Source organism: Mus caroli, chromosome 7 (assembly GCF_900094665.2).
Source record: "Mus caroli chromosome 7, CAROLI_EIJ_v1.1, whole genome shotgun sequence".
Taxonomy (NCBI): domain Eukaryota; kingdom Metazoa; phylum Chordata; class Mammalia; order Rodentia; family Muridae; genus Mus; species Mus caroli.
In genome coordinates, this window is record NC_034576.1 from 59,031,754 (window position 1) to 59,047,959 (window position 16,206).

At 39.6% G+C, this 16,206-nt stretch overlaps 1 protein-coding gene across 2 annotated transcripts in view; it reads left to right on the top strand.

Moving 5' to 3' along the window:
- Oca2 (OCA2 melanosomal transmembrane protein) overlaps nt 1-16,206 on the top strand; it is a 266,465-nt gene that overhangs the window by 175,996 nt on the left and 74,263 nt on the right. For both annotated transcript variants that reach the window (XM_021168684.1, XM_021168683.1), the window contains one exon: nt 1,675-1,768. In XM_021168684.1, the coding sequence (XP_021024343.1) occupies nt 1,675-1,768 (94 nt within the window). The remainder of the gene's footprint in view (nt 1-1,674; nt 1,769-16,206) is intronic.

The window sequence follows — 16,206 nt, forward strand, 5'->3', positions numbered from 1 at the left end:
GTTTTGGATGTCTTCAGGATCTGTTGTTATGTCTCCCTTTTTATTTCTGATTTTGTTAATTAGGATGTTGTCCCTGTGTCCTCTAGTGAGTCTGGCTAAGGGTTTATCTATCTTGTTGATTTTCTCAAAAAAACAGCTCCTCATTTGGTTGATTCTTTGAATAGTTCTTCTTGTTTTCACTTGGTTGATTTCGCCCCTGAGTTTGATTATTTCCTGCAGTTGCCTACTCCTCTTGGGTGAATTTGCTTCCTTTTGTTCTAGAGCTTTTAGGTGTGTTGTCAAGCTGCTAGTGTGCTCTCTTTAGTTTCTTTTTGGAGGCACTCAGAGCTATGAGTTTCCCTCTTAGAAATGCTTTCATTGTGTCCCATAGGTTTGGGTATGTTGTGGCTTCATTTTCATTAAACTCTAAAAAGTCTTTAATTTCTTTCTTTATTCTTTCCTTGACCAAAGTATCATTGAGGAGAGTGTTGTTCAGTTTATGTTATGGTGACCTCCAACCATAAGGTTACTTTCATTGCTGCTTCTTAAATAGTGGTAATTTTGCTACTGTCATGTATTGTTATGTAAATATCTGTGTTTTCTGATGGTCTTAGGTGACTTCTGTGAAAGAGTCATTTGATCCCCCAAATGTTACCCACAGGTTGAGAACCACTGCTCTTTAGTCAAAAGTTTGGATTCATGTTCAGGGCTTCTCACTCCTCACACTTGATACCCCCACAAACTTTTCAGTCTCCCTCCCATTGTTTTCTTCATGAGGACAGTGGATTTCTTCTACCTCTCTGTTCTGTTCTTATGTTTCCAGTCTCAGGAGCATCATTTTCTCCCTGTAGACTGTAGCAACTCTGGAGCAGCATTATCCACTCACTAAGCCTCAGGGGAATGAGTCTTTTTCTCTACTGCTTATGCACTGATGTCAGACCTGAGCTAAGTTGGGGGAGCTTGTGTTGTGCATTTGAATACTGATGGGTCCAATTAGGGAGAAAGAAGAGGCTTACAGGCTTGGCTGTGTTCATTTTTCATGAACTATTAGTTGTGGGGCTTGGGGAAGGAGAAGGACTGAAATGAGTAATCTGATTGGATAGCCTTGGTTGTGTTCTTTATCCAAACTGGGAGAACTGGCTTATGTTTCAGTGTGCACAGCATGTCTCTTTATGAAAAAGTGTGCACACAAAAAAGCTTATTTAAGAGACCATTTATGTGAAAAAAGTACCCATCACTGAACAAAACTAGGCTATGCCATTGTTTCATATAGTGTTTTCAATCCTCTTCATCTGCTGAAAGAATTTCTTAGGAAATGTTTGAGCCTAGAGACCAATGGTTCATGTCTGAGGTTTCATGTCACTGTTTTAAAAGGACACACATTGCCACCCATGGTTTTTAGCTTTGTTTGCATTTTTTTTTCTAAAACATACATGTTACTTGATTCCAACAGGGACCTTCTCAACTCTCCTTAGCATCACATAGAGCAGTGATAACTGTGAAGGAATCATGCTATTTACAGACAGGTAACTCCTTTTCTGGTTGGCAACATGTTTTGCTCCCAGACATTTGCAAAGCATTAACTTTGATGATGACTGTATTCATCACACCACAGCCTCTGAGCAGAAGAAAAGAACAGAAATAGCTTCCAAGATGATCTGGGATGTTATTTTATTTTTTAATTTCTGATTCCAGGTAATGGGACACTTATCGGAGCATCCACAAATGTTGTTTGTGCAGGAATCGCAGAGCAGCATGGGTATGGATTCTCTTTCATGGAATTTTTCAGGTACTTTAAATATTAAAAAATAATCATTTAAGATGTATCTTTAAGGATCAGGTTCTTTAACTTATTTAATTAAAAAAAAGCACCAATGCATGCTGCTGAACACGTGGATAATTCATCATTTGGTGTTTAGAGACTTCGGTGCAGGTAAGATGAGCTCAGATCAAGGCACATTTGTTGCTAAGACTTAATGGCATAGCCTGGATTAGTGTCATCATATTCTGAATGAAATGAGTTGAGTCAGCAGCTAAGAAACAGTTGTGAGCTTCGTGGACACTTCATGTTTTTCTGTTTTGAAATCTTAATGCTAACTGATCATTAAGGTAGCAAGTGCATAGAGAAATGATGCTAGCCTCTTGTGAGACAATGCCAGGGCCTAGCAAACACAGAAGTGGATGCTCACAGTCAGCTATTGGATGGATCACAGGGCCCCCAATGGAGGAGCTAGAGAAAGTACCCAAGGAGCTAGGGATCTGCAACCCTATAGGTAGAACAACATTATGAACTAACCAGTACCCCAGAGCTCTTGACTCTAGCTGCATATGTATCAAAAGATGGCCTTGTCGGCCATCACTGGAAAGAGAGGCCCATTGGACTTGCAAACTTTATATGCCCCAGTACAGGGGAACGGCCAGGGCCAAAAAGTGGGAGTGGGTGGGTAGGGGAGTGTGGGGGGGAGTGTATTGGGGACTTTTTTGGATAGCATTGGAAATGTAAATGAGGAAAATACCTAATAAAAAATTAAAAAAAAAAGAAATGATGCTAGCAAGGATTCAGGAGTAATGCTGATAACTGGGTGCACACTAATCATGCCTAGGGCAGCCTGAAAGTAGGTGTTTCGTGTGTGAGCACCTCACAGGAGCCCTGCACAGAGATGGGTCCAGTGTTATTGGGAGCACAGCTGATATCTACAAAAGAAAATCTGTTCCAGAGAGACAGGGTTCCTTCTATGGTCTTGGTTGCTAGTGTGCCTGTTTATGTGGCCCAGGGCTACTTTTCAAGCTCAGAGGAAGAAGAATGGAATCAAGAGGCTTGTGCAAAATGGTCCTGCCGAAATGAGCTTTATTTCATGTCGAATCATGAAACTGCACCTTGGTATATGCACAGTAATGGGCTTCTGTCAACCTGTATGTGAAGAATCCTAACACAAGTTGGGCTAAGTGGCGGAGAGCGACTATGACTCTTGGAGGCAGTCATTCCTACCATAGAAAGTTGTCCCTCTGCAAGGCATCGCTTGTCCCGGTCTGAGCTTGGAGAAGATCGCTGTCATACATACTTGAGGACTAAATGGTATCTTAGTCTATGTGATATGCAAGGCTCTCTGGAGGATCAGATTAATTTGCAGAATAGGTACCAAGCAGTCAAACAATGGTTAGCTGCATAGTAGAGAGCCTCAGAACCTGGTAGCTGCTCAGCCCATGAGATGGATGCCTTTGAAGTTCCAACCTGGAATTGAAGGTCTAAAAGATTCCTGGAGCATCCCTGGTATTCAGCTTCTATTAGAAGGCAAAGGAAGCTGGTATCTGCAGATATACCTGCTTAGGAAGAAGTGAAGGCAGAGGAGTAGGCAACTTCTTTTTCCTTGAATCCCTTTATATGTGGGCTAGAGGAGAGGCCACTATGGGTAGACCCCTTCAGGTAATCCTCTTTGTAAATGACCTCGGAGATATACCCTGATCTGTCACTCTTATGAAATCTTAAATGCAGCCAAGTTGATAATAAAGTTCAATCACATTTTCTGAACTCCTCTAAACTATGATAATGACAAAGAAATAACTACTTCTCAGTTCATATAAGTATCTCCTATACAGCTGAGAATTCACTAATTCTTTCTACAGAATATATGACAAAGTCTTTTGAAGAATACTTAGTCTTTGGATATCTCATAACTTAATTATGATTACATAATTTAAATAATACTAAAATGCTGATAGCCATTTGATTTTATGTTACATGGAAAATAATAGAAGGTAAAGAAAGCATGACTATTCACTTAATATATTATATATATAACATATATATTACATATATACACACAAATGCACTCTTCTTTGAATGTGTGTGAATGCTTTGTCTGTATGTGTATATGTGCAGCACATGTGTGCCTACTACTTAAGGAGCTCAGCAAAGGGCATTGCATCTCCTGGAACTGGAGTTGTGAAGGCTGGGAACTGAGTACTCTTAACCACTGAGCCATGTGTCCATACCTAGAAAAACATTCTTAACAAAACAGAAGCAAAACACTCATCACTTTCATGTTCCATTTTCATCCTGTTTGAATTGGGTTGTTTTCCATTGAACTTAACTACAATCATAGGAATATTAAGAAATGCCCTGTAGGGTTAGTGCCATTTGGCTCAGCAGTTAAGAACAATGGCTTCTCTTCCAGAGGACCTGGGTTCAACTCCCAGCACCCATATGGGAGCTCACAACTGTCTGTAACTCAAGTTCCAAGAGACCCAACACCCTCACACAGGCAAACATGCAGACAAAAGACCAATGTACATGAACTAAAAATAAATAATTAGAACAAAAAGCTGGGTGTGGTGGTGCACAGTTTTAATCCCAGCAGTCTGGAGGTAGAGGCAGGTGTATCTCTGTGATTTTGATCTCTGTGAGTTTGACGCTAGCCTGGTTTACAAAGTGAGTTCCGGGACAATCAAGACTGTTACACAGAGAAACCCTGTCTTGAAAACAAGCAAACAAACAACAATAACAGAAAAAGAAAATAGAAGAAATGAGCTTTAAATTGTTTGTATTCCCTATTTAATCTTCTGTTGTGTGATAGAAGTCCAATTTCCCACAGGTCATCTGAATCAATCACACACCTGCTATTGCTATAATTCCTACTTTGGCTTGTTGACTCAAGGACATGAAGAATTGAAAGTAACCAAGGAGAAGTGTTAGTGTTCAATTTAGTGGAGATAATATCATTCTCCCGTCTAGGAACCATGTCTTCTCTACTAGCAGAATATAAGGTTGTTGGAGCAAGAAACAGATCTACTTTTGCTCTAATTGTAAACCTGGTTAAGATCAGTGAGGAGCAACCATTCCACAGCCCAAAGGTTATTCTGTCTTGAAATTTCCTGTAGCAAACACATTGTTCATTACTTTGAAATTCAACTTTGTTAAAATTTTAAAAACTGGGAAAATACTGTCAGATATTCTACTACAGGATACCACATAAAGGAATCTACAATAAGATTTCCAGCAGAGTTCTCATCCCCTTAAATCTCATGAGCACTGTTATTAACATCTGTATTGCTATCAGCATTCTACATTCTCAACAGAATGATTCATTGAAATCTTCTAAGAGGCATTCTGGAACATCTTTAGGCCATAGCTCCAAACTCGTGCATATTCTCCCCAAAACAAGTCCCCCGCCAAAACAACAAACCATGTACAGAATATATTAGATTGGGTTACTCAATAGGCATTGGTTATTCAACAATGTCCACCTGCACACTGGAGAGTAAAAGTACACACTAGAGACTCAGCTCATGGAGCTGAGTGAGTCATCCATCCCAATCTAATGCTGAAAGCCTGCACGTTCCTTGGAGGGCCACTAGTGTTTAATCTACCTTAGAAGACTGAGGAGATGAGAGTGTGGTGTCAGCAGAGGGTCACAGCATCAGTGATAGACACACCTGCTCATGAATACACAAAGGAGGTGCATGGATACTGCTTTTCCTCCTGACCATCTATTGACTGGGGTTGGAAGGTTTTGCACTTTGAGGACAATTTTTCCTCTTCAGTTTATCCTCTTTGGAAATGTACTTACAGGAACATCCAGTGGTGTATTTCCTAGGTCATTCTAGCAATCAAGACCAACCACCGTGGTCTATTTTCTATCACAATATCATGATATAACAAACACTTAGAACTGGGTAATTTGCTGAGAATAATGGCTTGATTAGCTCTGAAATCTGGAGGCTGAACATCTAAGACATTTGCCTTTGCATCTGCCTGGCATCTGGTGCAGAGCCTGCTTGCTACATAATAACATGGGAAATGGCATCACTGATGAGACAGAGCAATTATGCCAGAGAACATTTATTACAAAGCCATTCCATCAACGGTCCATTAATTTATTAATTCATGAGATCACTCCATTTATGAGAGTGGACTCTGCATGACTCAGCCACCTCCCAGTGATATCACCTCTAAACACTTAATAGATGAATTTGGAGATTAAGTTTCCACCACGGAAAATTTGAGGGGCATAGTCAAAATTAGTAAGTTGTCCTCATGTAAAAACAAATGATAACTTTGGTGAGATTTAGTTTAATAGACATTTTCCCAGCTCATGAGAAACTATAAATATGGTAAAATTTTGTGGAGACATTAACCTGATGGACATTTCTGGGAGTCTGAGATGTGGGAAAAAGACAGTGAGCTGCTGCTGTTCAGGACAGCATGTGCTAACTGTTGATTTTCCCACTGGACCCTGGGCATTCTGCTGATCCTGCTGCTAGGGAACAAGGTGCAAAATATAGTGTTGACCAAATTATTCTTCTTCAGACTCACTTCTGCCTGTGCTGATAATGAAAAGAGTAATCCTAAATATGAAGAATTGTTTTAATAATAATCATGGCAGTGGTCTCAGCAGACTGACTTGCTTCATGGTACTAGCTTATTTTTGTGTCATCATTAGGGAGAATTCAGGCCCAGAATATAGCCAAGAAAGAAGTACCGAGATGAGCAGTGTCATGGAAAGTCACAGTATAGAGACCTAGACCTGATAAACCAACTCCCCCTCATTTAGATTGAGCTCTTAATTTCAGAAGAGTTAGAGGATGTCACCTAAATGTTCCTCTTTGGTTATCCAGGCACAGGAGTCAATGGCCTCTCTACTTCCTTTCTATTTTCACTGAGTAGGTAAACTTCATGTAGATTTTGAAGCATTGGTCTCTTAGGGAGTTAGGAGAGGCCCAGTTTCTCAGGACATATGGAGTGCCTGTGGTTCAACATCAGTGGATACTGTGAGCATGGTAAGTCACAGCTGAAAGCTGGGATGACCTCCAGGAGCCTGCTGACCTTCACAAACCCCTCATATATCACAGATGATCTCTTGCATGGAAATTGAATGCCCTCATGGTCCACAGCCACCACAACTTAGCAACTTGGTGAGATCCTGTTTCAAAATAAAAACCTAGAAATGGGAGTATGCTCACAAGTAGAACTCTTATCTAGCATACATGAAAGCCTTAGGTTCAATTCCCCATAATACAAAAAGAGGAAAACCCCCAAAACTCAGTTGGGTACATCTTCTTGTAATATGCCTTCAAGTCTTTCATTCTGTTTCTTAATACTTAATATACAGTTTGTTTACATGAAGGAAGAACTTTGAATAGAAATGCTTTGACTACATTTATTTATTTAATGTATATGTGTGATTTTCTGTATATATGCATGTACCTCATTTGTCTATTAGGGTTCAATAGAGTCACAGAACTTATGGAATGAATCTCTTTCTTTATTTATTTAAAAGGGGATTTATTGGAATGACTTACAGGGTACAGCCCAACTAATCCAATAGTGGTTAGCTGTATCCAGAAAGTCCAGTAATCTAGTAGTTGCTCTGCCCACAATGTTGGATTTCTCAGCTGGTCTTTTGTATATGCTGAAATCCCAAAGAAGTAGGCTCCACCGCTAGTGAAGGAATGGATGTGCTAGCAAGGCGAGGGCAAGCAGGCAATTAACAAAATTTTCCTTCTGCTATGTCCTTATATAGACTTCCACAAAAAGGTATGGTCCAAATGAAAGGCATGTCTTCCTGCCTTGGGATCTGGACCAAAGGTTTTTGTCTTCCTACGTCAAAAGTCTGGACTAGACATGGACTCACCACTTCAAACCAAGCAGAAAATTTCTCACATGTGTGCCCTCCATTTCTGGATTATAGTTCATTGTACACATAGTCAAGTTGGCAACCATGAATAGCTAACACAACTTGTGTGCCTGGTACCCAAAGAGTCCAGAAGAACGTGTTATATCATCTGGAACTTGAGTGATGGATGGTTGTGAACCATTAAGTGGGTGCTGGGAATCAAACAAGGTCCTCTGTAAGAGCCACAAGTGATCTTAACCGTGGAACTATCTCCAGCCCCTGACTACATTTTACTTTTCTTTCATATTTTAATTTTTGCAAAGGGATCTTAGATGTCCTTTGGCCTCTAGTTATCACCTGTATGACCATTGGTAAGTTTATTTTCTCTTTAGGTCTTTCTCCATATACTTGCTACTTGATTAATTTCTCCTTTCTAGATAGAACATGTACTTATTACTTTTCATTGATGGTTTCGATTTGTTTGTCTGAGTTCTGCAGTTAATCCTCCTGTATGTTCATCACTGGCTCATTTTTCCCAGGCTTTCCTAGTATTTTGATGGATGAGGTTAATACATTTATTTTTAAAGTCATAGTATTTATTTATTTTATGTATATGGGCATTTTCATTTGTATATATGTTTGTATACCACATGAGTGCCTGATGTCCATGGAGGACTGAAGAGGGTATTGGATCCCCTGGAACAGAAATTATGGATGGTTATGAGCCTTTGTATGGGTGGTAGGAATTGAACCCAGGTCCTCTGGAAGAACATCCACTGCTTTTAACTGGTGAGCCATCTCTCTAGCCCAATGGATGAGGTTAATATTGAACACCTCTTATATAGAATATTCTTTCAGCTCCTGTGAATTTAAAGCTGGCTTTGGATATCCTTACCACATGGCAGGGTTGGCTTCTCTTCTGTGTCTCTGAAGATGCTGTGTTATCAGCATCTTTCCCCTTAGTTTCTTTTCCTGTTGCTGTGATAAAATTCCCTGACAAAAGCATCTTAAGGGTGAGAGGGTTTACTTTAGCTCACAGCTCAAGGGCCGAGTGTGTGTGTGTGTGTGTGTGTTTTGGGGGATTTCTGTCAGCAGGAGCTTGGGACTCTAGACACAGTGTGTGGTAATTAGGGTGCAGAGAGGGATGAACACTGCTCGCTTTCTTTTCTCTTCTCATTTTCTGTGTGATAGACTCATACATTTCTATGATAAATTTTCACTATTCTCACACACATTCTCCTTCCTCACCCTCCCCTTCTCCTACTAAAACCCTTCTTTCTAACATGTCCATCTACTGGTTTCTGTATTCTTCTTGTGTGTGTGACTCACTGAGTTGAATTAGAATATCTTGCCTGAGCTTGGATGGGAGGTACTTACTAGGGCTTTATTGATATCATTACTATGATATCACAAAAGGAAAGGACATCCTTTCTCCCCAGTACATTTCCCATACCCATCTTTGAAGAAATGGTGACGAGCCTTATCACCTGCAGCTCTTTGGCAGGTAACCCAGTTGCAGTGACTTTATGAAGGGCAAAGGCCATGTCATGTCCTCAAGATGTCTTTTTGCTTCATGTCTGTCTTAGTCAGGGTTTCTATTCCTGCAGAAACATCATGACCAGGAAGCAAATTGGGGAGGGAAGGGTTTATTCAGCTTACAATTCCATACTGCTGTTTATCACCAAAGGAAGTCAGGACTGGAACTCAAAGAGGTCAGGAAGCAGGAGCTGATGCAGAGGCCACGGAGGGATGCTCTTTACTGGCTTGCTTCCCTTTGCTTGCTCAGCCTGCTCTCTTATAGAACCAAGACTACCAGCCCAGAGGTGGTCCCACCCACAAAGGGCCTTTCCCCCTTGATCACTAATTGAGAAAATACCTTACAGTTGGATCTCATGGAGGCATTTCCTCAACTGAAGCTCCTTTCTCTGTGATAACTCCAGCTGTGTCAAGTTGACACAAAACTAGCCAGTACATTGTCTTCCCCTCCTATGCTCTTGCAAGATTTCCATTCCCCTTTCTATGATTTTCCTTGTGCAGTGTGTGTGTGTGTGTGTGTGTGTGTGTGTGTGTGTGTGTGTAATATAGGCATCTCATCCCCTCCTTTTTCTTTTGTAAACGGTTCCAGATCCCAGCCCTGGAAATGATTCTCTCCACAGAGACTTCCCATCTCAATCAATCTGATCAAGATTATTCTCCACAGGCTTTCAGCTGGCTTTCAGCTAGGATCTAGGTTTAGATGTTTTCTTACCCTCACAGTTGTGCCCTGAAACCTGTCCAGGTGACTCTAGATTCTGTCCAGCTAACAATGGACACTAACCAACACATATTTCTAGGAAGCTTGCTTGGAAATGCTTTCCGTGATATCTCTAAGTTGCTTGTTCATTTTGCTGCAGGCCTGAAGGATTTAAAAACTTACCTTTGAAGTCTCAGCTTTATTAGACTGTCCTCTGGTGTCCCATGGGCTTTATAACATATAAGACTTTATCTCCTTTTAGTTTCAAAAAGTTCCCTAGGATCGTAACTTTAAATATTTGTTATGTTCCTTGCCTCTTGGCTCTCTTTATGTGGCTTCTTACTGTCTCACATTTAACTCATTTTTTCATAAAAATATGGGAATGTTTTCTGTTCCTTCACTGTCCTTTATTTCCTTCCCCTTGACTTTACTCTTTCTGTCTTAGCATTTGATCTTCATTTGTAGCATAATTAGGTCTTTGAATTCTCACTTTGTATTTTTGTCTGCTTCTGTTCTTAATATTTAAGGTTTGATTCAAGTTAATTTATCAAATTCTCATATTGTGTCTGAGCGTATGCCATTCCTGCAGAGTGTTTCAGTCTAGTATTTTTTCTTAGTTTACATTTGGCTTTTTGGAAACATCTGTAGGGTGCTTTGTGTATGCATTTTTACAGTCTTTTTGAGTTTGGATTCTTGTGCTTCAGAGACAGGCTACCAGCTTGAGTCTTTCCCACTATTCAGAGTTTAATAGAAGTCTTCAGCCTTTGCTGCAAACTCCAGAGTCTGTCTTCTGAGTTTTATTTTGTTATAGCTTTGAGAGATAACTAATCCATGAATGCTTTGTTTCTTTTGTCTCCATTTTCTCCCCTCATTGCTTTCCCCTTCTCTCAGTCCTTAATGGATGCATGAGCCAGTCTTGTTCTTTTCTATCTCCTCCCCAGCAAGGATGGCATCCAGGATATCATGTGGAGACATGTGAATGGCATGGCTTTCTGCATCCTGTGCTCTTTGCTACATTTCTTAATTAAGGTTGGCCTTCCTTGCACTAGCTGTTGTTTCTTCAATGTTACACATTTATTGCTTCTTTCCTCTTTTAGTTGAGTCTTTGTTTTCTTGTTGCTGCTATTGTTTGTTTTTGTTTTTGTTTTTGGCTCTGATAGTGGTTTGCACAAGCTTGGGGCAGGTGCATAAGAGGAGAGATGGTCATGATGAGAACTGATGATTGTTCATGGTCTTTTCAGGCTTTAGTGTGAGATGCTTTGTTAGTCTTTAATGGTGAATGAGTTTATTGTGGCTCCTTTCATGGTGCCTTCCAGAGCTCCTTCTTCTTTTAAGGACAGGATTCTATTAATTCCATTTTGCACCTCAAGCCTACCACACCCATGTACCTCCCCTCTACCACCACCACCAAGAGCATCTTTTCTTTTTCTCCAGGAAAAGGTACCCCTTTTTTCCATTGAGGAGAATTATTTTTATGACTAGAGATTGTTCTGATGTATTCTTTCACTGGGTAGAAATGTAGTCTCCTGTGCGTTTTCCTACAGGGAAAGATTACTGGTTTTCACTCCTACTCACAATATACACACATCTATAAAAGGCTGTTTTATCAATTGATAATGTAGACTTGTTGCTATCTCTTTAGTTTTGGAGACATATTAAATTAATTTTTCATGAAAGTAAATTTCTATAAAGACAATATTTTGTTTTCTTTTGAAATTTATTGGAGCATAACTAACTTTTATGAGGCTTTAAAAAATGAACAAGCTGATAAAACAAAGCAAAAAGTGAAAAATATATCCAGAGAATAGAGAACACCATTTTTGAAGCTGATTTAAAGATGGCCTGGCTTTACTTATTGTGACCATCGACCGACACTGTCAGAGTAGAATTCTTTGTAGATTTATAAAGCCTGCCTAGCCACTGCTTCAGGGACCTCTGGCCAGACATGCATATATTCTCAAAGGTCACAGCAGATGCTAATGTATTACAGGGTCCTTTTCTAAAGGTTAATCTTTGGACTGCCATGTGCAGCCTTATAGCAGCAGAGACAGAGTCCTTCCTTCCTCCTGAGGGATGAAATCATACATATCAGACCCATGGTTTTTGAATGTGAATTTCAAACTTGGTCTCTTCTATATATTTTGCTGTTCATTAAAAGGAGAAAAGAAAGGGAGAGAGGGGAAGGCCATTTTCCATGTAGCTTTCTTTCTGCTGGAGAAATAGACATCTGTTTTCTTGGAGCAAGAGATACATCTTACTAGGCTCTTGTTAAGACACAGAGTGGGAACTAGAAAGGTGGCCCAGCCATTAAGAGCACTTAGAGACATCCCAGGTATGGGTCTCAGCAACCACATGGCAGAACCATGATGGCCACCCTCTACTGGTTTCCATGGGGACTACTGCATCCATGTGCTCTCCCCTGCATCCACCTTCTCTTTCTCTCTTGATCTTGAGAATATATATATATATGTATATATATATATATATGTGTGTATATATATATATATATCCTATATATATGTGTGTGTATACATATATATGTATATACACATATATATGTGTGTGTATACATATATATATATATAAAATGTCGATCTATCACTTATGTATGTATACATGTATGTATGTATCTCTCTCTCTTTCTCTTTCTCTCTCTCTCTCTATCTGAATGTAGAAAAACACTCATGAACATAAAATAACAGTAAAATTTAAAACAAGAAGCAAACCAGGGGTCACAGGTGCCATAGGTAGAAGCCTGAGAATAGAGCCTGAGTCCCAAGGTGTCAGAGTTGAGAGAAGGGCCTTAGTTGTATATCTATGGTCCAGTTATTGTGGTTGCATGCAAACTTGTTTCAGAATGTAGTAATTAAAAGATAGTTATATCACCTTTAATGTCCTGTTGTTACCTAATGTGAAGAAGCAAGTGTACTTCTGTTCTCAGAACTGTTGGGGTCTGCTTAAGCCAGGGGCTTGAATCAGTTATTACTTGCTCATTTCTGTGTTATTTCTCATCTAGGGCTGCAGAGACTCAGACATCTGGGGATGCTATGCTAGAGCCTCTTAGGCCTTTTTCTGTAACTATGTGATAGGCTTTCCCAGATGCACAAGTAAAAATATTTTTATTTTATTATTAGCTTTTGAAGTAGTATTTTAAACATCTCCTTCTTCTACCCATCCCAGTCCCTCCATCATTCCCCACAGCTCTCTCTAATTCATGACCCTCTCAAATTCATGAGCTCCTCTTCTTATTGTATTCATGCACACACACACTTTCTCTCTCTCTCTCTCTCTCTCTCTCTCTCTCTCTCTCTCTCTCTCACACACACACAGTTTATTGAGCTCATTTCATGTTATTTAGAGGTGTGTGTGTGTGTTTAGGGCTGACCACCTAACTTGTTATCGCAAGTTCCCAGTAACCACTGCCTGTAGCTCTTCATCTAGAGGCAAGGTCTTGGGAAATGTTCCCCATCCTCCTTAGCTTGCTACTTGTTGTCATTATGAAGGCCTTGTTCAGGCAACCACATTGCTGAGTCTTCAGGGGTGCAGCTTCCTGATCATGTCTAAAAGGCACTATTTAACAGCAAGCATCCTGGAGGTCCTCCAGCTTTTACAGTGTTTCTGTCCCCTCTTCCATGATTTTCTCTGAGCATTAAGATGTAGAGATTTATTTTCAGATGAATCATTAGGAATAGGCATCTTATTCTCTACATTTTCACCAGATGTGGTTCTTTGGAACAGCCCCAGTTTGCTACAAATGGATATATATACATATATATATATATATATATATATATATATCATACATACATGCATGCAAACTCTTATATATATTTATTTTCTGGGGCAGTGTCCTATAGACTACATAGGAAGAAGCCTGTAATCTGATCTCTTGCCAAATCTATTGTTTCTGAGTTTCTGTTTCTTCTGCCTTTGCTGTATTAATATAAAAAAGGCTTTATCACTAAATTTAAATGTTTTCACATAAAATGCTCATCTTGTACTATCACTAACTGTATTAGCTCCTCACATGATGAGAAAATGTTTGATACAGTAGATAGAACTTCCTATGTTTTATTCCTTGTGAATCTGAGCCAGGCTTGGTTTGATGACCTAGGAACTCACGCTTTAGATATGAACACTCTTACTAGTCCCAAAAGATTTGTTGCTGCTTTCATTTTCAAAATTACTGCTTTAATTGAAATCTTAGCATCTGTCATAGTCTCTGTACTGCCTTGACTCAGCAAATACATCCTGCAGAACATGTTAACCAGTTTCTAAGAATGTCTCCTTAGTACTTACTACACAGGAAAATATAAACAATAATTTAGAGGGTAAGATAAATGCATTAGAAGAAGCAATCTTCTTTATATATTATCAAATTCAAAATATTAAGGTTTGATTGACTTTTCGCTGTCATTCACCATTCAATTGGATATATATCTCCTACTTCAGTATAATCCATCTGAGATGTCATGGGAACAAGTTTAATCCCATCTCCACTGGCTTGTGGAGTAGTCCTGATCTGGCAATAAATATGCAGCTTTTATATTGACAAATTTCAGCTTTGAGCTCAGCACAATTAAAATCTACTTGAGTCTCAAATGTTGCAAAGAAAATTTTGCAGTCTCTGAGGTCCATTGTCTCAGGACAAGGCATTCTGTCTTCCATTATTAATTTGGGAATAATTCTGGGAGTTGGTCTAATTTTAATTCTTATCCTTTCAGTCATCTTCCAGGGATTAAGATATGCCCTGCATGCCACAAGCCTTACAGTTAATAGATAAGAAAAAGGGAGATGGCACAGCCATGAGTAGTGAAAAACTGGCGAGAGCCATAAAGCCAGCACAGCTGCCCCACACAGTCTAGCAAAGCTCAGCCAAGTGCTGCCTTTTATTTTGGGTTTCTGATCTCTGCACGTTTCATTTGTGGAGGGTTTTTTACATTGTGATTCATTAATGCCTTTTACCCAGAAAATTATTTCTGCTCTCCAAGAAGTAACCTTATCTGGTCTTCCTCGGGAGTCTTCCTTGCCATGGAGATTGTGAAAAGCTCAAAAAAGTTAGATAGTCCCAGAGTGTTCTTGACACACCTGCCCCTAAGCCAACTCAGAAACATTAGATTGGCAACTGGTCAGATCCTGGACTTCTTCCTGTATGTGGTCTATAGGCCACTGCACCCAGAAAATAAAATGTAATAATGAAGTTAGTTTGCCTAAAACAACCTTTGATAATACATTAACATAAAATCAAAATTAGAATTTGCCAATCATAAGGAGACTGGCTCACATTAAATTATTGTGGGGTCTTTTAACTAAAAAAAGAAAGAAAGACAGAAAGAAAGAAAGAAAGAAAGAAAGAAAGAAAGAAACAAACAAACAAACAAACAAAAAACCCCAAAAAACAAAACAAAGAGAAAACAAATGAATGGAACAGGTCAGCCTGCAATCTGGGAGAGCTTTCAAGCATTGAAGCTAGGCTAACTCACAAGCTATACTTCAACCACTATGCATTGATCAAGGCTTGGGAACTCATCTAGACTGATTCAGATTTTTTTTTTTTATCTCTTTAGTCTTCTATATAAATGTAAATAGTCTTTCTCTCCTTTCTCTCTCTCTTTCTACACACACACACACACACACACACACACACACACACACACACACACACTGGTTAGACATTTTACTGGTATAAAAAACAGTCAGTAGTAGGTTCTCTATTAGGGTCTATGACCTGTCCAGCCATTGGTAACTGTCTTGGTTCACAGTACCAGGCATGGCATCCCTCTTATTGTTCGTTCTTTGAATTTAATCAGACAGCAGCTGGTTCCTTCCAAGATAAACCTGCTACTATTACACTGTTGGAGATATCTTGGGAGGCCACTCATTGTGGCTTATAGGTATCTTAGTTAGGTTTCTATTGCTGTGATAAACACCATGACCAAAATCAACATGGGGAGCAGAGGTTATTTCAGCTTACATCGTGTAGTTCCTCATGAAGGGAAGAAACTCAAGGCAAGAAACTCCAGCCTGGAGGCAGAAACTAAAGTGAGTACTTATTTCCACATCAAACATTAATCAAGAAAATACTACATAGAGTTGCCTAGATGCTAATGTAACAATGGCAGTTTCTCTTTTAATTTTTAATATTTTTTATTACATATTTTCCTCAATTACATTTCCAATGCTATCCCAAAAGTCCGCCATACCGCCCCCCACTTCCCTACCCACCCATTCCCATTCTTTTGGCCCTGGCACTCCCCTATATTGGGGCATATAAAGTTTGCAAGTCCAATGGGTCTCTCTTTCCAGTGATGGTCCACTAGGCCATCTTTCGATACATATGCAGCTAGAGACAAGAGCTCCGGGGTACTGGTTAGTTCATCA